Source organism: Arctopsyche grandis, chromosome 7 (genome assembly GCF_051622035.1).
Source record: "Arctopsyche grandis isolate Sample6627 chromosome 7, ASM5162203v2, whole genome shotgun sequence".
Classification (NCBI taxonomy): Eukaryota; Metazoa; Arthropoda; class Insecta; order Trichoptera; family Hydropsychidae; genus Arctopsyche; species Arctopsyche grandis.
In genome coordinates, this window is record NC_135361.1 from 12,800,171 (window position 1) to 12,820,956 (window position 20,786).

The 20,786-nt window shown below is 35.1% G+C and overlaps 3 protein-coding genes across 3 annotated transcripts in view; all 3 read right to left on the bottom strand.

Annotated features, from left to right (window-relative positions):
* Window positions 1-1,656: 1,656 nt before the first annotated feature.
* LOC143914963 (nucleoprotein TPR-like) lies at window positions 1,657-10,518 on the bottom strand. The gene is made up of 13 exons (XM_077435403.1): window positions 10,244-10,518; window positions 4,720-9,552; window positions 4,491-4,636; window positions 3,922-4,017; window positions 3,779-3,850; window positions 3,561-3,713; window positions 3,372-3,491; window positions 3,141-3,290; window positions 2,920-3,058; window positions 2,695-2,842; window positions 2,458-2,621; window positions 2,265-2,389; window positions 1,657-2,175 (listed from the first exon to the last, which is right to left on the bottom strand). Exons 1-13 carry the CDS (start codon window positions 10,386-10,388, stop codon window positions 1,948-1,950), a joined length of 6,519 nt encoding a protein of 2,172 aa, XP_077291529.1. The 5' UTR covers window positions 10,389-10,518; the 3' UTR covers window positions 1,657-1,947.
* Window positions 10,519-13,331: 2,813 nt separating this feature from the next.
* The window catches only part of LOC143914307 (neurobeachin-like protein 1), a 54,736-nt gene continuing 47,281 nt past the window's right edge, over window positions 13,332-20,786 (bottom strand). Inside the window, exons 29-40 of the mRNA XM_077434483.1 lie at window positions 17,995-18,228; window positions 17,762-17,927; window positions 17,582-17,695; window positions 16,901-17,502; window positions 16,603-16,824; window positions 15,823-16,048; window positions 15,571-15,755; window positions 15,328-15,503; window positions 14,983-15,182; window positions 14,763-14,906; window positions 13,911-14,059; window positions 13,332-13,839 (exon numbers count right to left, since the gene is read on the bottom strand). Coding sequence (XP_077290609.1) covers window positions 13,680-13,839; window positions 13,911-14,059; window positions 14,763-14,906; window positions 14,983-15,182; window positions 15,328-15,503; window positions 15,571-15,755; window positions 15,823-16,048; window positions 16,603-16,824; window positions 16,901-17,502; window positions 17,582-17,695; window positions 17,762-17,927; window positions 17,995-18,228 — 2,578 coding nt within the window. The 3' untranslated portion in view covers window positions 13,332-13,679. The remainder of the gene's footprint in view (window positions 13,840-13,910; window positions 14,060-14,762; window positions 14,907-14,982; window positions 15,183-15,327; window positions 15,504-15,570; window positions 15,756-15,822; window positions 16,049-16,602; window positions 16,825-16,900; window positions 17,503-17,581; window positions 17,696-17,761; window positions 17,928-17,994; window positions 18,229-20,786) is intronic.
* On the bottom strand, window positions 18,917-20,617 carry LOC143914308 (larval cuticle protein A2B-like). The gene is made up of 2 exons (XM_077434484.1): window positions 20,351-20,617; window positions 18,917-19,608 (listed from the first exon to the last, which is right to left on the bottom strand). Exons 1-2 carry the CDS (start codon window positions 20,363-20,365, stop codon window positions 19,213-19,215), a joined length of 411 nt encoding a protein of 136 aa, XP_077290610.1. The 5' UTR covers window positions 20,366-20,617; the 3' UTR covers window positions 18,917-19,212.

Consider the following 20,786-nt stretch of genomic DNA (forward strand, 5'->3'; position numbering starts at 1 on the left):
ATTTGTGGTTTTTACGCGTTTTGGTATAAAAGTATAGAAAACGTTATCGTAAGTTGTTATGAATTCGTTTTCGAAAATTGCAATGGTTCAACAAGCTTTGCTGTTTTAAGCAAAAACAGATGTGTAAAAATCAGGGATCTGGAGCAACCACTTTTTTTAGTTGCTCTCCAGCTCCGCTCCGGCACATAATTATTTGCTCCAACTCCGCTCCGATTCACGACTACAGTTTTTCTACGAGGTAAGACATTATTTTTTTAATATATTCTTGATAGCAGCTTATTTAAATCATTTAATTACACTGTTCGACAAATGACGACTTTTTTTAGGTTCAGAGACGAGATATGACTTTTCTTATAGATTTATGCCCAGTGAACACGAATATGGTAATAAAAAATGTTGTTTGTCTCGAGATTCGGAGATATATGTATTTTTTAAATCGTACGATTTTTCTATATCTTGGTGTAGTTCGGTCGATGTCTCAAAATCTGTAAATTTCCTGTTCAAAATTAATATTGGAATCTATAGTCGGGTATTTTATCTTTCATTTGTAGTACTATTCAGCTTTCAAATCTCTCTAAGTAGTCGTCCAGTTCAAATCAAAAATCAAAAGGACGTATTTTCACTTGGGATTTTTTTCCACTGTTAATACTATTTCATATTGAGTATTTTCTATTGAAACATGTTTATTGGGATAGTGTTCTGGCCACACTATTTTTTGTTTTCGTTTAGCCAGCAGCATAGCTCGGACGTTAAGCTTCTGCTTACCGTCAAGAAGGTGCCGGGTTCTATCCCTGAATGAAAATGAATTTTTCAGAGTATGCTGTTGGTCAGACATGGATTTGTGACTCCAGGTTGATCGTTTCCTATCAGAGTTTGCCAATTTTCTCTGATTTCATTGTTGAAACGGTTCCCGGAAAAAAAATTGGCTAAAAATCCTTCCTACCTACTATGTCACCACTATTTGAAATTTGATGGATGTACAATAAAAATTTATGTACAATTCATAGATGTCTCGTTAATTTGCGAGTTTTTTCAGTGTCTCGCAATTCGACGACTTATAATAAAAAAATGCTGCATTTGTATTTGTAATTGGCCAGGAAGGCGCATTGGGATTTTCCTGTAAGGCCTTCTTGGTATATATGTAAAAAAAAAAAAAAAAGGGTTAATTGGAAGTGTGCTGAATTTGAAATCGGTAAAATTTCGAGCTAAAAACTCTTATTTACTCGTATTTACACGAATCTGAATTGAATTAAGAGGGATAATATATTAAATTGTCTTTATATGAGAATTAAATAAAATTCCAATTATAAAAATCATATTTCGACTATTCTTGTGGGTTAATAACAAAAATTCGTTTCGAGGTAAGCCAGTTATCAATAGAATTTTTGTGATATATTAATGTGCGCGCGCAGAATACGAGAGGAAAAGCCTGTTCCTCTTGTTCCTGTTGTATCCTGCTCGCGCAAATTAAGTGAGTATGTACCGTTTACCATGCACCCTTTTTTTTTTTATCTTTCGACTTAAGATCTTTCGATTTTCGATCTTTGCCTTCCGATATTTGTGTTTTCTGTAATTTAACATTCTGGCTCGTCACGTAGACCCGTTTTTTGGAACCCCTAGTATGGAGGACTTCATGATAACAATATTTTTCTGTTTACAGGGTTTATTTAATGTTTTTATAAAATAACAAACTGCAAAAAAAGTAAAGGAAATTGAAAAAATATTACAATGAAACAAATTTGCAATAAAATACATTATATAAGTTTATTTCACATAAACCGACATACAAAATCTTATAATAGTCACAAAAGTCAAACTTACATCTTAGCCTTTCACAAAATTACCATTTGCTAATCACAAACTTATCATTCGTTACATATACAACCTTTTTTTTATTTACAGCCAAAAGATTAATCGTATTTATATATAATAAGCGATGCTTAATCATTAATTTTTTTTGTATTGATTCTGTCTGCCCCTTGGCGATTTAGACTGCCTTTGAACACGTTGCGAAAAAGGCCGAAGATGATAATCCGAAACACGATTACCCGAAGATTGTGGAGTAGGCGAAGATCGTGACGGAGTGGACACACTACCTCGAGTCCACGGACCTTTCTGAGAGGAATTATTTGCGAGTGCAGTACTGCTAGCTTCAGCCTCACTACTTTCTTCAATCTAAAACGATTACAAAATTTACACACATCACAAAAATACACACAAACATTATGTAGTATTGAACTAGCAGCAACGTTGGAATAAAATACCTGTTGGGGAGAAGCAGGAAGACTACCTTGCGAACTAACCATAGGAGACTCTTCATCTGCGTTTTCTTGCGACGATCCACCAGCTTCAGCCTCCGAAGTCTCTTGAGTTGGATTGCTTTCAATTTCTAACAAAAGTATTGATTAACAATGACCTTGATGGCAATTAAATATAATTATCATCACAAACACTCACCAGGAGTCGTAGGTAGGTGTGGAGCGATTTGAGATGTGAGATCAGCATGAGTATCTTCCATAGCACCACTGTTTGCACTGGCGTTGTTCTCATTGAATGTAAAATGACCATCGGCAGTTGAGCCCCCGCTAATTGTCAAAGGAGAGCTAACAGCTTCACCGAAACTGAAAAGAACAAAATCAAAATAAAATAAAAATCTTCATAGCATCTATTTAAAAATCGAAATGTTTTGCAAACCCGTCATTTCTCCTCGGCACGTAAAGGACAGGAGTAGACGGAACGATACTATCACTGGTATCATCATATACGAGATTAACTGTTCCAGCCGATCCGACATTCCCCATGACCATACCTAATGACATATAGCCATTTCCGCTCTCGTTTCCTTTTGATTAGAAAAAATATGATTGTACAACAGAATTATTAAGATAAAAAAAACCACTAAAATAGATTATCGCAAACCTTCAGTGACACTAGAAATTGTTTCAATCTGCTGTTCCCTATTCGGTGAGTGAGGAGTTGAAGGTGTGCCGACAGGATCGGCTCGAGCTTCATTGGAATTCGACATGCTATCCTCCACTCTATTAGAACTTTGATCTTCCTGGAAAATATAATGACATTTAGACAATCGTAACACCGTGATATCATAACATAGTATGTAATATGCAAGCGTATATTATTACTTGAGGAATGCTTTCCAACAGCTCAACTTCATTATTTTCCATTGCACCTTCGGACACTGCAGATGAAGATGACCTTTCTACTTGAGTGTTCTTATCTTCGGAAACTTCAGCAATATTACCACGTTTGTCTTCTTCGTCCTCTATTGTTTCCTGTACGATTTAATGTGATCATAACCGACACTACATATATACAGTCTGATAATAATTTCGATAAAAATAATTCAAACATACCACATAGTTATTTTCATACTGATTCTCATCATCGCCAGAGTCCACGATCACACAATCATCCTCTTGATCTCGTTGGGACGAAGTCGGCACCTGATATTCAGATTCCATTTCAGCCAATCTCTACATATTAAAAAAAATGTAAAATTTTCTTACAAAATCAAAATCAACAAAATGATCTATTAATAATACCTGTATTTTGGATCTTTTGCTACAATCACTCTTGCCTTCATCTGCCGACTGTCGTAAACGTTTGCGAACTCTCTGCTCGCTCTCGGCATCGTCAATTCTATGTGAAGTTGTCACCGTAGAATTTGAATTATTATTGCTCGACGAACTGGATGCCTACGAAAAACGATACATATAATTTCAAATGGTTTCAAGCACGACAATCATCGATCAAAACATACCTGCTGATGAGCTTGAGACGAACTCGTGCCCGAAACGGAAGCCTTCTCCAAATGCGGCATAGTTAGCATTGTCTGTAAGTTTATACGATCAATAAGCGATAATTTAGAATATTACAAAAATCAAATTTATCAATTAAAACTACCTGGTGGCTATGCTGAGAGCCGTCAGTAGTCTGCGTAGGTGCAGCAGCTTCAGCAGATTCTGATCGAATTCCTCTAATATTAATCGATTCTATATCCTGCAAGTTAAAATCAATGATGAGAATATGAAATCCGTTAGTAGTTCATTTTTACGATATTATTGTTGCGTAGGGGTGGGTTCAGGATCCAAATGAAAGGCCAAAGTTGCTTCACAGCATTTATTCAATGATCACAGAGGTCCACGCGGAACCACCGCTCTAGTTGCTGACTTGGGAGGACAAGGCACATGAAGAAGAGCTGTGAACCTCCTTATAAAGGACAAGTTTCACAGCACAGCTTCCCTGATCAATTAATGTGTCTATTGTCTAGGTGCTTAAAGGTCTACCCTGGCGATTCTATTGTTTACGCACGCACTCGCCCAGGTCTGTAAGAACTCCAGCGTATCCTTTGTTCAGGAACTTTAGCGTCCCGTTAACCTAATCTGGGGTTACTAATCACTAATCACCCACGAATACACTTGGATACTCTCTCTCATGTTCCGATGTTATATTATTTTAAAAATAAAAATAACCTGAGTAGACTCGGGTGGCAGGGTAGCTCCATGAAGTTGAGAAATTTGGCGACAAGTCATTGGAGACGAACTGCTAGGTAAATTTTCTATAATGTTTTGTGAACTGCAAGCAGATGAAGATATGGCATTGGCTATGCTAGCTGAAACTGAAATAATTCAATGTTGCATTATTAAAAATAAAAAAAATATTATTTTAGTTATTATATAGTTATTATAAAATATCACAAACCGGATGCAATTTTAATAGTTGTCGGAGCTTCCGATGCCGATTTTTCTCCTTGGTATGAACTGGTGGATGGTTTTGACGATTGGTCGATCTTCCTCTGCAATTGTCCTATTTTATGTAACAAATATTCGATTTTCCTATTCAATTCCGCCGACAAAGATTTCTTCTCTTGTTCGCATTGATTTTTATCCTTATCCAGTTTCGTTATTCGTTCTTCCAACTGCGACTTTAAGTGGTTCAATTTAACATCACAGTCGTCTTTACTATTTTCGACGAGTTGCTTGGCCGTCGTCAGTTCACTGTTCAATGTAGTGTTTGCTTCCGTCAATTGCGAAATATTTGCATTCGCTTCGATCAATTGTTGTTTAGTCTTCTCATCGACGTCTTGAGTAGTACGTAAAGCAGCAATTTCATTTTGTAACTTGGTATTTTCTTCTAATTTGGCATTAATTTGTGCTGTAAGTTCAGCTATTTTATTCGTTTCAATTTCCTTTAACTTCTCATTGGCATCCTTTTCGGCTTCTGGTGTTGTTTCAGCATTTGTAAGAGTTTCATTGTTAGAAGTTTTTGCTTTTTTTTCAGCCTCTGCAGTAAGTTCTTCATATAGAGCTTTGTATTTTTTAGCAATTTTTCTAAGATGTACTTCCCTCTTCGATGTTTCGCTGAATACAGCATCTTTAGACGCGAGTGCTTCATTGACTTTGTTTAAGGAGTCTGATTTTTCAAGAATGCTAGCCTTGGCTTCGACTAACTCTTGAGTTATTCTCGTAACGTCACTCCTCAATGTGCTCAACTCTTCATTTTGCTTCTTGAAAGAACTATTTAGTAGAACAATCTTTTGATTCAACGTGCTAACTTCATCGGAAAGTTTACTTTTCATTGTTTTTAAGGATTGCATTTCATCGTTAAGCTTTTTAGCATTTTCTTTCTCAGTTGTCAACATTTTCGCCAGAGTTTCTCTTTCATTCTGAAGGCGCTTCCAATCTTCAGGACTAGTTTTGTTTGCTTTTTCAACCAACGAATTTACTCTAGTCCTCCATCTCACGCTTTCACTTTTAAGATGCGTGTTTTCAGATTGCAACGATTCCACTTTAGTTTGCAGTTCAGTATTACTTTTACCCAAAGTGGATATCGATTTGTCATTATTAGAAACTTTTTCAGAAAGGTCGTTAACTTTCTTAAGAAAACTGTCTCTTTCCTGCCGCAATATAACATTACTATCTGTCAATGCATTCATTGCCTCCATTTTCCGTATTATTTCCGGATTGTTCATAAACATTTGAGGACTTGATACAGAACTTTCCTTTTCAACAGTCAATGCGTGCAGTTCCTTCAGTTGACTTTCCATTATTTCCAATTCAGACTTCATCCTTGACTTTTCTGCATGAATCATATCAAACTTAGTACTGAAAATATCTTTTTCCCGTCGGAGATGTTTGATTATTAGCATCAAATGTTCCAAAGACTTTTCATCATCAGTGTTCATAGAACGATTCACAGAAGTGTCGGCGCTTTGAGCATCGTTCGTGTTGTCTACATTAGTGTTATTTTGGAATGAAGCATTTTGCAAGCTCAAAGCCTGAATCTGTTCGTGCAGTAACGAATTGTGCTGATTCAAGTCATTCAATCTTGCCTGTAAGTCTTCATGTTCTTTGACGAACTCCTTTTCACGCGATTCCCAAGACGATTTACTCTCCTTCAAAGAATTGTCTGAATGATCTTTTTCGGACTTCAAATTAGCAATCTCTGTTTTCAAGTTCGTCAGTTCCTGCTTGAATTGAGTCATCGTGCGCACGTCCATCGAGTGTAAAACCATTTCATAAGCGTACTTATCTTCTGCCTTCTGAACGTTTTCTTTCAATTTGGTTACTTCGACGTTCAAATTATCTAAATTCGTACTCTTTTCATTCAGCGCTAATTTTAAAGATTCAATAGTTTCCCTAGACTTAGATAGCTCCGTTTTAAGCTCATTATTGTTCATTATGTTCATATCATGAGGTTGAGAAGAAAGTTCAGCTTCAAGCTTGGAAGTTTTTTCTTTCAACTGTTTTTCTGACTCTCGTAAGGAATTCAAAGTTTTCTCCATAATTGTCTTATATTCTGTGTAACACGATTCCATTTTCCTAAATTCGATTTCGGTGCTCTCGCATTTATCACGAGATGTCTTAATAAGCTGCTTACTTTCTATAAGTTCCTGTTGAAGCTTTTCAATTTCAGTCTTACGATCGTCTAATAAATTTTCTAAATCTTTAACTTTTTTCATAACATCAGGATTGTCTTCTTGTCCATTGATATTTATTAAATTCAACAATCTCTTATTAAGATCTTCGACTTGACTTGCCTTTAATTTTAATTGTTCGTGTAACATTGAAATCTCCGATTTGCTCCTTTCTATTGAAGAATTAGCCTCCTTAATTCTATCATCGTGATTTTTAGTTTGTCTTTCTAGTTGTGAGTTGAGTTCATTCACTTTGTCTTCTTGCGTTTTTAATTTGCGTTGCAAATCACTGCATTCTTTGATCGACGCATTCAATTTACTTTCCAAGTTGATCAAATTCTCATCATCTTTTCGTTTTTCAGATATTTTAATCAACTCAATATCATTTAGAATCAACGACTGAGAAAACCTTTCTTTTTTCAAGAGATCCCTTTCTTTCTTTAATCTATTTTCTGAATCCTTCAAAAACTTAGATTCTTGTCTTAGATTTTCCACAGTCACTTCGGCAGTTGAAAGTTTGGTCAACGAATCTAAAAGTTGATCGCGCAAATATTTAATACTCTCCTCTTGTTTTACGATGGAAGATTCATAGATTTTATTTCTCTCTTCGAGACTTGTAATCTGTTTTTTGTATGTCTGCACAGCACGGTCTAAAGTTTCACACTTTTCGCTATTCGTTTTAGATACCGAGAAACATTTGGCGTATTTATCATTAAGTTCGTGCAACTTCTTCTGTAAGTCTTCCAACCGCTCCGTCAATAGATTTTCTCTTGCCATCATAGTTTCTTCATATCTTTTATGGCGCTCTTTCTGTCGTTGAACATCCGTAATAGGCGTTTTTATCGCCCCCTTATCAGATGGCACATCTGAGGGACTACCTTTCGGATTTTCATCCACAGCGACGACTGCGTCAGATATTCTAATCGCATCTGACTTTGGAGATTGGCTGATTATATTCTCTCGATACAATTTTTCATATCTATCCCGTTGGAGAGTCAAAGCATCTATAATTTTTATTTGATCATTCTGCGTTTTAGTAAGTTCCGAGACTTGAACATTCAACGAATCTACGAGGAATTGAGATTCCTTTGAAACTTGTCCTGCTTTGCAATTTTCCTTATCAAGTTTCAATTCTTCCACAAGGTTCAACAGTTTAATATTGTTAGCTTGAAGCTCACTGATGTTGCTGAAAGTTATCATATCTTTGGTCAAGGTGTCCGATGTATCCATTTTGTTATTATCTTCAGATTCTATTTCATCCAAAAAGAAACATACTTGTCTACTAAGATTCGCCACTTCCAACTTAAGACGGGCATTTTCTTGAGTGAATACGTTGCGTTCTTTCAAAATTTCGTTATTACTAGCTTTCAATTGGTTGTATTCACTCTGGATCGACTCTAGATCTTTTTTCATTGTGGTACTATTGTCTAACATCACTTTCATTTCTGAGTCTTGCTGCTGAATTGCATCAGTTTTCTCTTTAATTTCAGCAGAAAGATTGGTAACCTTCTCGGCGAGAATGGCCGCCTCCTTTTTCTCGTTCGATAGCTCTTCAGACAGTCGAACCAATTGGCCATACACCTGAGTAAGAGACATTGACTTGATGAGTTCACAAGTAGAACTGGCAAATGGTGACAAGTCTTTCAAAAGGAATTGTAAACTTTCTTCTTTCGTCGCCGATAAACGAGTCTTAGCTTCATTCAGTTCTGAAGTCAGCGTGGTAATAGCGTTGCCATTATCGCTAAGCATAGTTTCATACTCTGTTTTCAATTGTTTGTTTTGCACTTCAAGTTCTTTAGTTTGTTCTGTTAAGGAACTCGTCAATTGTTGTAGATCGGTTACACGCCTGTTCAATTCACCATTTCTAGCGTTTGAATCGTCAATATCTTTCAAATACAAATCGATGAGTTTTGTTTTGGCGTTAATTTCTTTTTTGTAGTCCATTAATATAAGATTTTCGATGTCGTTTTGAGAGAGTAATTTCTTAGATTGATTTTTATTTTCCATCGTCAACTTTTCGTTCAATTCCTTCAAGCTATTAATGTTAAAGTTGACAGATTGCAACTCTTCACATTTTTCATTCAATTTTGCTTCCAATACTGACATTTTTGAAGCATGCTCATGTTGAATATTTTGTAATTCCGAAGTATATCTATTGAGATCGCCGCTCAAACTTTTGATTTGGTTGTTCAAATGAACTTTATCGCTTTCGAAGCGCTTCTCTTTGGTCTCCAATAGAGACTCTTTGTTCTGAACTTCGTCGCTCTTCGATAGCGCTTCACACTTTTCCGCTATGGCTTTTTGCAATTGAGACATTATGTTGGACATCTCATCCTTCATTTGCGAGATTTCTGACGCTTGACGATCGCACATGACTCTCAGATTTTCTTTTTCGTCAACGGCCAAATCCCTCGCACGGCGAATATTATCTGAATCTTCTTCAATTCTTTTCAAATTTTTTCTCGTCTCTTCGACTATAGAATTTGCCGAAATCAGTTGCTTTTCCATATCTTGTAAAGCACTTTCTTGCAACGAATTCATATTTGATTTATCTTTCAAACTATCAGAGGAAGATTTTGCTTCAGAAATTTCATTCTGCAGCTTTTTTATAGCTTCACCTGAAAAATATAAATAGAACGATAAATTAAAATCTAATTAACTTTGATGGAGTTCACACATAGAAATTTATAATTATAAATAAAAACTTCCTTAATAAAGAAATGACATTAAAATGTATTCAATGAATTTAAAAATATTCCGAATTACAAATTTCAAATATTAAAATATACAGTGAGGAGTATTAATATGCGTCATTATGAACAATTAATACTTTATGAATATTTTTTGTACAATATAAGTCAAATTATTATACAGAACAAAGCATATTCATGAACTCAAAAATTACGTAAAATACGTTCTTGTTTTTTCTAGATTTAGAATAAGTATGGCTTAGGCAGCGCCAGGTAAATTTTCCTGACTGTTTCAATGCTTAAAACCACTTCGAGATAACAGATCACATTGAAAATGAGATATAATAGATTTGACAGCAAATGAACACACTTTCAATTAAAATGATAATGTTGCTGATCAATCTAGACTCGGATGACTTGTATATAAACACTGGATGTCAAGATCAAGCAATAAGTATTGAGTGATGAAATTATTAGTTGTAGTTTTACGGAACCATTCACATTTAGCTTATGTAGGTTATGTTCGGATTAGAAGTTTAAAATTTTGCCTATTATACATTTGACTTGTGTTCACAGTCGCAATACTCAATATAATGGTAGAATATGACGTCGGGTATACCGTGAGTAATGCGCATGTTCTCCAAATGGCTGTCGAGTTTGCGCGTCACGTTCGCCGAAAGATTCGAAGCCTCGCGAGGGGTCAGAACGGACCGCACGCCCCCGCCGCCCCCTCCACCCGCTCCACCCCCTGATCTTCCAGACATGGTGAGCCCCCGTCGCTCTCCTTTACTTCTAGCTCCTGACTCCTGACTCCTGACTCCTGACGCGCTCCAACCTCACATGCACTGTCAACGACCGCTGACAGCCCACGATATATGCCGCTCAAAGTGACTGGACGTAACACCGATAAGTACGACCATCGCCGATTGTTTACTTTATTTATTTATTTAATATACTTGGGGGAGGCGGCAAAGCCGATATGCCCAAGGGGTTTGAACAAACATATTTTACAAATTATCATGTATGAAATAAAAATGAGAAAAATTAAAATACATTAAAAAAAAAACAATATTAAAATAAAAATAACAGAGAGGAAAAAAATATATAAACAAAAAGAAAAGAAAAACAGAAATGCGATTATGGAAAAGAAGAATTACAAAAATCCTTTAGTTTTAAAAAAAGTATCAAGTTTGTTCTTAAAAATATTAATGTCATCAGAGGTTACTACATCATTGGGAAGACTATTCCAAACTGAAACCACTCTGTTTGAAAAGAATGCATTGTAGAGATATAGCACGACTTGTGATATCACCTATTTCCTTCATCGAACTTAATCTGTACAAATGACATCATCGCGTCCTCTTCTTGTACACGAAAGTTAGCCGTGGCCGAAATACTTCGTCCAGCTTACCCATAAAGGCGATTCGACTCGCTCCAGATACGCAATCACGAGTACACGGGAAATCCCAAGGAGCTACGCACCTACGCATCAAACATAGAACACAAAGGAAGACCTCGACCCCGTCGGAATCTTCCAGAACGTGATCTCACCAGCCCAGCTACGCGTTGCTCAAGCAACACCTTTATAAACCAGTGCATCGTCCCCAGATGCCAGTGAGCTTCAGGAACTCGACCTAGCTCGTTCCAATGAATCCTTTACCTACTTCGCTGTACATACAAATACACCTGTATTAATCGAGTAATAAAGATCCTCTTCAAAATTCAACTGAATTTCCATAGGCTGGGAAAGGATCCAAAACCTTCAACCCCCCTATAGCATCTCTGATCATTTATTAGAATTTTATTTTTGGAGTCTAAGCGAGTGAGATCGCTAATAACTTTAGCTATTTTTTTATTTAGATTTCGACTAAAACAGCGTTTGCAAGCTTATAACACGCATAAACTTTCTACTGCTAGCATGAGAAAGAATATATTTGTTACTTGAAGAATTTCTAGGATTTGCATAAATATTTTCACTACTAGTCATATGTGAACCAGTCACAGGACAGCCGGTCGCTCTAGATCGGTCACACGTGATCACCCATCACACTAAAACTGGTCACACCCTAAAATCGGTCACGAGAAAACAGGTTGACCGATTTTAGGGTGTGACCACTTTTCTCGTGACCAGTTTTAGTGTGACGGGTGATCATGTGTGACCGATCTAGAGCAACCGGTTGTCCTGTGACCAGTTCACATTTGAATAGTAATCACCGAACCAGTCCAGGGCATCGTAACCTCTGGATATTCGCGGCACACATTGTTTACGACTCGTAGAGTTTGTCAGCTACGTAAATACATAAGTTCTTTCGATGACCAACCAATACTCAACATTATTGAAGAATACATCTGGCAGTCGTAAAGATAATAGAACATAAAAGACCTGGCTCTATGCAGATATATGTACATATATACCCGCTATCCCCGAATTATAGGGTGTGTTACAAGTTGTAACTTGCAACAACAATACTACACTACATATGTATGTGCAATTTTCAAGTTTCTTTGATTTACAACAATTTTTTTGGGTATAACATAAAAAATAAATATAAATTTATAATATAGATACAAATTTATTCATTGTTTAATTTTATTATTGCATGATATAGTTATTCAACAATTTATTAATTATGCATTTTCAACAAAATCAGTTTGTTACAATAAAATATGTAATTCTGTTACAATATTATAAACATTCTAGTGACATATAATGCCCTTACATGTAATGATAACATATTTGATTTTAAAATCAATTGATGTGATTTCTAATACACACATATATTTCATAAGTAAAAATTAAACAATTTTAATACATATGCACATAATTGAATAAAATAAAAAAATTGATACAATGACTAATAATGTATTTTAAAAACACAACCCTCATTCTTTCAGAAAATGTATAAATTAAATAGTACATATTACTATTCATTGCAGCTAAAATTAATACACTAAAATGCATAATTCATGAATTTTATTTTACAATTCAATTTCTATTTACATAAAATTTGCTATTTTTTCAATAAATACATTAAATTGTAACACACATACGTACATCAAATATACAAATTAAAAATTTTTGAAATATAATATATGTATTAACAAATGGTATCATAATAATGCATAATTTTGATCATAATAAAATAAAATAGCCCAGAATTAAACCATTTAAAAATATACTAGACAGTGATCCACTTTAAGTAAACTAAGAATATCAAAGAAAATAGTATATATGTATATGAACTATTAAATGAAGATTAATATAATATTCATAAATATATTAATGAATATAAGTTTAGATTTATAAAAGGATTGGACGGATCACAAATTTAATTTCAAATACTGATAATTGAGAATGTTTTTCACAATGTACTGAAACATCGACACATTGAAGCTTTATTACATATAGTATGTCTTAAACAATAAAAATATTACGGAATTTCATATTTTAAATTCAACAAGGTATTTTCATCAGTCAATAATCATACATATAAACATATTTAATAATTTTGAATAAAATGCGTGTGTATAATGTAAAATAAATCTTATAAATAATAAAACTTGGTTACACGACTAGGAAAGCTTAATAACTAATATGTAAATATATTAACTAAATTTATTTTGCAACAGTATAAGAAATACATATGTATATACATATATATATATCAAGTTATATTTTTATTCTACTATTAATATGATTTTTTTTTCGTTTAATTTCAGAGTTAGAGCCCCATTATAATTCTAAATTCACTATATACCCTTGAAAAGATTAATAACACAATATCTTAAAATTTTGCGTGATATCATTTGATGGCGAAACTTTCTACAGATATGTTTAATACATTTAAGAAGTAGCGTCATTCATTTTTTTTTAATTCTACTTGGAATGATATAATTAATAACCAATTTCAATGTCGTATCAAAAGTCTAAAAAGTTACTCTGTTGTTTCGAAACAAAACTCAAATCCACTGTACTGTTTCATTGCAGACTAGACACAAAATATACATTTAATTATTACATTAAAATATGGCGACTATTATTGCCCAAATTACACTTAAACAGTGTCGATTGCAGGCGCGTTTTTATTAGTAGGAGGCAATCCTATGACTGATATTCTTCCGTCTCTCAATGCCACAAGAATGTGTGTGTTATGAGGCGTGATTAGAACATGCTCTATCGGCACATGAAGTGGAACATCATACACCGGCTTCAAACTGAATGTAAAAAAAGCATATATAACAAACAGTTACATTTTCACTTATAATATACATAAATAGTATACTACCTATGAGTCGTCGAAATAGTTATATCTCCAGCGTCATCAGCAATCAATAGACAATCTCCAACGGTACACATAGACGTAACTCGACCGCACACATTGCGACTAGCTCTCCAACTTCCATTTATATTATATACGTGAACAGAATGATAAATCTGAAATGCAAAATTTAGTTAAAATATCTAATACATATGTAATATAAGAAGGAATGTCGTTCCTATGTATTTATATGTTATTCTATAACTCCTATTCACTTTGTCCAAATTAGATCAAACTTTATGATAGTTCAGAAGAAACATGATCAGAGTCAATATATTTTATATTTTATTAATATTTTTTATTTTTACGTAGATAAACATATACCAGGAAGGCCCAACAGGTAAACCCCAATGCGCCTTCCTAGCCAATTACAAACATTACAGCATTTTTTAGTACATATATCGCTGACTTTCTGAACTATTAATTAATTAATTCATAGACATCTATGGATTAAAACTTATACATCAATTTTTACATATTGTACATAAATCAAATTCAGATATTGGTGACATAGTGGGTTTTGCCAATTTGATGGAGGAACCGTTTCAAGAATGAAATCAGATAAATTAGCAAACTCTGATAGAAAACGATCAACTTGGAGTCACAAATATCCAAGTCTGACCAGCAGCCTTAAAGATTAACACGGGGTCGAACCCAGTAACCTCTCAGTGCTTAACATAAACGCAACCACCGAGCTATACTGCTGGATAATATAAAGAATGAAAAAATAAATGCAATTCAGTACACAAAATTGTAAAGTGAGATTTCAATTGGGAGGTACCAGGACAAGATCTTTACATATATTGTAAAAAAAAATACCTGATCATTCACAATAAAGCCGATATGTCCTTGATGTGATAGTACGATAAATTTAACGTCAATATCGACACCTTGACAACCTTTCGGGTAAAGTGTACGGACATATTCACCCTTCTTCAATGTGTACACGTTAACGGTGCCATCCTTAAACAATCACAAAATATAAAATGAGTAATGTGAAGAAATTCAGTTATAATTGTAATTATTTAAAAATGTAAACCTTTGAGCCGGAAACGATAGTGTCAAGTTCCGCCATTACAGAAACGCATGTGATAGGTGCATCATGTCCACACAGGAAATTTTTAAGCTGAAGATTTCCAGGACTGGATCCAATCTCCCACACGGCGAGCGTAGTGTCAGCCGAACCACTGACTAGCCACCGTTCACTGCAATTGTCGAGTGCTAAACACGTGACAGGTTCTGAAATTGAGCAAACGATTATTAACCACCTATTTCAGATATTTATAACTGTTGAATTGACTCTTATTATATGAGAATTCGAACCCAAACAGAACTGGGTATTTTACCTAGTACATATTAAAATATAAAAAAAAGTTTTATATACCAAAATGTTTTGAAACTGCTCCGACAACTTTCAATCTACTAGTAATAGTGTAAATTTTAATGGAGCAATCCCAATGTCCACCAGAGTAGAGCACTTTTCCATCTGACGACATGGCAATTGATTTGCTATGAATTCCTGCATTGTTTTGCCCAACTATAGATATTTGTCTGCGAGTTCTATAAACAATATATCAATTATAAACGACAACCTTTCAAAAATCACATTATTTTATACAAAAATTACTTTAAAGTGCTGCTGTTGGATTCGGATTCCAAAGCTTGCGAAGTCAACGAATATGGTTGCCAAGACGGTGTATATAAAATGCCATTGCGAGTTATAGTGGTCAACCAACGTCCACCGCCTTGCAAGAATCCACGACCTCGACAAGGTCCACCCAACCAGATGATCGGATCATCGGGACGAGATATCTATAATGTTTCAATGAACAGTTAAGACGCAGTATTGCAGAAATGACAATTTGTGAACGTGACATACTTGAACCGAAACAGTCGACAGATGAGACAGCAAATGAAGACAGTGAAGTGAACGAATTTCGCCACGGAGTGCCCGGTCTGCAGCACGACGTGCGGTGAGACGTGCAGGATGTGGCGTGGAACGTATCAATTGGGCAGGAACCTGACCAAAGTTTGCTATCATCCCTTCTACAGCGGCACGCTCACTTGGATCGGCTATGGCGTCTAAATCCACAGCACCTTCGTAACTAAAAATAGAGATTTGTCAAATGAGTTAAGCTTTTAAGGGCATTTGATTGATTAATCAAGATCATTTATGTTGATACAAATTATTGATTTTTGAAAAGTTGACTATTAATTTCTTATTTTATTTTATTTCACATAGATATATACCAGGAAAGCCTCACAGGTGCCTTCCTAGACAATTAATTAAAAACATTGCAGCATTTTTTAGTACATAAATCGCTGTATTTCGAGAGGCTGAAGAAAACGAAATGGGTTTTGCCAATTTGATGGAGGAACCGCTTCAAAAAACGAAATCAGATAAATTGGCAAACTCTGATGGGAAACGATCGACATGGAGTCACACATATATACAAGTCTGACCAGCAGCATTAAAGATTAGCACGGGATCGAACCCAGTAACTTCTCGGTGCTAAGCATAAACGCAACTACCGAGCCATACCGATACATTACATGTAAATACAGATTGATTATACTTTTCCAAATCATAATATGTAAATTGTTTTTGAATTCAAAGATATGAGTTGAAAATATTTGGAGAGAAAAATTGGGTTTATACCTGCAATAGTAAAACACGTTGAGCGCCTCAATAGCTCGTGGGCCTTTTTGTTTGTAACCAAATATTAGATCGATCCAATGATGCAGATTTTCAGATACGTAATCAGATTCAAGGGCTTTTCGATGAAGATAGATGAAATTTTCAGCGCTGCCTTCAGCCCAAGGTGGCAGAGCTACATCGCCAATTTGATAATTAGTACCTTGCAAAATTCCAAGGTCCAAACTAAAATTACATGCAGATTATTAAAAAAAAGTTTCAACTACAAAGATAATCTAAAAGCAGTAAATTAAATCATTACTTATTAATATTTTGTAGAAATTCTGGAAAATAAAAAAATTCTGGTGTCAACTCTTTAACATCATTCGGATTATTCATCAGCATCTTCCAAGTTTGAGCGATGGAATGGAACTGCCTATCGGCAACGTCAAATCTCCCACTTTGAAGCTCGATATGAAGAGACGTAAAAGGCTCAACTCTCAGCAGATAGTGCAAAACGCCCGCAGAGTTTGAATAGTGAGTGCCGTAATGAAACTTGGATATCACTCCAGTCGGATCTTCGAAATTGTCGAACTTGGCGCGAACTTCAGCTTCGTTTTTCGGATTTGCCACTCCAATTGGCTTCGACAGATCCCTAAACGTGGCCGGATTTTCCAAATCTAACAAATCACTGGTATAATCTGCCAAAATCCACGGATAGACTGGATATTGAGATAGGTCATTGTAAGTCCTGCCCGCGATCGTATTCAAATGCATTAAATAATCGAAATTGGTGATTTCCCTATTGATCCACTTTTGCGTGAGACCAGATGCTTTCAGGAGCTCAGCTGGAGATTGACCGCTGCCATATAAAATATTAGGCGGCTGGAGACTCAAGATTCTTGAAAATATACTATTTCGCGTCTGAAAATAAACATGTAAGAATTATACAATATATTAAAAACTCATCAAAACTCAGTGAATGAATCAAAACATTAAGTACTTTTGTAGTGAAGTTCAAAAAGTAGTTTGTTTGGTCAATGAGAAATATTTCTAATGCACTTCTCCGAAGATTGTACCGTCTGAGATGGATTTCACGCAATTGAGGCAATGATATCTATAATCAATGTTAGTAAAAAATATGCAAATTTATACAATACAAAAGAATATGTAACAAACATACAGTAAAATCCTGTCTTTCAACATCTTCTTTATTAGGAGTCAAGTCGTGGAAATATAAGCAATTGGTCGTCACATCCAAACGGCCTTTAACTTTAGTCATCAGTGTGATAAGTTCACAATCTTGGGAAACAATCATCTTTTCTTTTCCCGTTTCCATCATTTGTATTCTAAAATTATACAAAAATTAAATAAATATTTATATAAACAATACAAATGAATATTCAATGTACATACTCTGGTTCCAGGGAAAGTTTTAGTTCTTCATCTGCGAGGATGTCATGATGAGCACGAGGGGCTCGAGGTGGTGCTACTAGTTTTGTTGGCTGTGGAGCTCGTTCCAAATTGTCGCGGAGACGAGATGCAGCTGCTAAAGCCGCCGGCTGAGCATCTGCTTGAGCTTCGAGCTTCAAACGCATACGGCTGAGATTCTCGTGGGCGGAGAGACGCCAATACTTCACCAGTTCGTTTCTGTAAGACAAAAGTTTGCTAGATTTAGCATTACTTCTAGCATTTTGAAATCTATTAAAGTTATCGGGACAGAAGTATTATGATTTTTAAAAGCCACATTAAAACCTAGACTCAAATTACTAGATGATTGTGACATGTGTGATAATAGTCATACTACTAGAGCTGTCAGTTTAAGAAGTATACCTTAAATCAGACGAGTCTCCAGATGATTTTCGATCACATGTCTTAATCAAATGGCGTTTTATGAGATTTTATAACATCTACAATGAGAATTATGAGTATAGGATGTATAGAAGTTGATTTCAATTTAACATACCAATATATGTATATCAGTGGCGTGCGCTGAAATTCTCTCTCTTTTTGTCGTACAGCCTTACTTAGTGTGCACGAGCAGGATACAAGAGGAACAGGCTGTTCCTTTTGTATCCCGTTCGTGCACATTAAGTAAGGCTGTACGACAAAAAGAGAGAAAATTTCAGCGCACGCCACTGATGTATATAATATCTATGTTTTCATTTAGGAGCAAACCTGATATTTAAAAAATAGACTATGTTTGTTTGGTTAAAATATACTATGAATAATTCTTATAGTTATATAAAATTAAAATATTCTACATTGTATTTATGTATGTATGTATGTAGAAAATAAAAATCCAAATAAAAAATAAATTATAAAAGCATTTTTTTTTAGAAAATTTTATTAAAAAAGCACAATATAAAAAAAATAACAAGATACCGAATAACAAAACAAAAATTTAAAATGGAAACGTTTACAAAATAAAAACTACATAAAGGTACACGAGTAAGAAATATTGCACAACGGAGTAAAAATGTCCAAATCGAATAAAGAAGAAGTCCAACGCAGATTTAAATCGAAGTTGTAATACACATATGAGATCGACGACTTCACAACGATTTTAAAAATATTTATAATAGTAAGAGATGGTCAAATTTTACTCTTGTTGTTTGGGAAAAAATAATTTATTTAGACGGCGAGAATTTTAGCGGGAACCACTGGAGCTGGAGCAGCTAGGAAGGGAGCGTCCCTAGATACTACCGCGTTGAAACCATTGATTGGATCAGCATAGTAGTTGACGGTCCTTCTGACACCATCGGGTTCGATCAAACTGTAAGATCCACGAACGACGTCTCCTTCGCGAGCTTCTTCTTGGGCTTTGGAGTCACCGGTCAAACTGTCTTCAACACTGTAGGCGAATTGATATTGAGGATAGGCATCGTCGAATTCTCCCACTACAGCAGCAGCCAAAGGTGCAGGAGCGACAAGTCGAGCAGCAGTCAAGGGAGCGGCGACGTATCCTCCAAGAGGAGCCACAAGACCTCCATGGACCAAAGCGGCGGCGCACACCACCAAAAATCCAACCTGGATTATCCACACAAAGTTTAGACAAATTGATAAAAAACTTTATATTGGTATTGAACTTGAACAGTTTTCAAATTAATATACAATTTTTTGCCTACAATGAGCAACGGTGACATTCGAACATTAAAAGAATTGAAATATTTATCAACAAAGCTAAAAAAAATGAGCTAGGGATGGTAAGAAATGAAAAAGATTATCTTCTGAGATGGTTTAAGTGTTTTAATTCGAAAGATTTAAAGCAGAGATTGATAATTTAATCCGACCGTTGACTATTTGGTAGCATTATAAGGAAACAGGAGTTTTGCCTTCTTAATTAATTGCAAAATTGCTCATAGATTTTATTCACATGTGATAAAATTGTATGAGCAAAAAGTACAGATTTCATGTTTTTTAAAGATTCAAAATAATGAAAAAATTATATTACGGTCAAGACCTTGTGGAATTATTGAACTAATAAATCACAGTTAATAATATACATATGTATAATTTTAATTAAATTGCATTTCAATTCAATTTCATTGGACGATTTATTTCTCGATTAAGTACTAATTATCTTAATCTTTTTCACCAGCATTAAAACTATCAAATAATCCAAAAATTGATTGATTTCATTTTACTAGCAATATTAATACAACATTGTTATTCTATTCACCTATTTTTGCTTATTGAATGATTCTAGACTCTGACTTTATGCTTAAAAAAACTGTTCAAGTGAAATGTCACAGATCCACAGCAAACTTACAGTGAAGGAGTTCATGATGTCGGGTGGGTATTTAGAACAGGAGTTCACAAACGACTGATGATAACAGTCAAAGATGTCACCAGCTATATATACACAATTGTCACTGACGAAATTGGGATCCTCGTGACGTGCACGAAGACTGCCCCTCCTCGGGCTGACCCATCAATTACGGCAGCTGAATGTAAGCCATCTCTGCATATTTTGTGTGTGTGTTTTTTTTCTGTTGTAGTGCGGTTGGTGCACATTGCGACAGAAATTCGACTCTGCGTGGAATCGGAATGAATTTCTTACAATTTCCACGGAATTTTAAACGACAATACAGTGCAAATGTTAATTTGCGGTGGCAGTGGTGCAATCGAGAATGGTAAATCGGTGTTGCGGTGTGTTTAAATTAGCGAACACATATCCTTGATAAACGATGGAAGAATGAATAATG

Bases quoted from the DNA above. Each gene is read 5' to 3' on its own strand.
- LOC143914963 (XM_077435403.1), bottom strand. From the start codon at position 10,388: ATGTCTGGAAGATCAGGGGGTGGAGCGGGTGGAGGGGGCGGCGGGGGC. The intron at 9,553-10,243 runs GTATACCCGACG...TATATTTTTCAG, and splicing joins GAACATGCGCATTACTCACG to GTGAAGCTATAAAAAAGCTG. The intron at 2,390-2,457 runs GTGAGTGTTTGT...TACTTTTGTTAG, and splicing joins ACACCTACCTACGACTCCTG to AAATTGAAAGCAATCCAACT.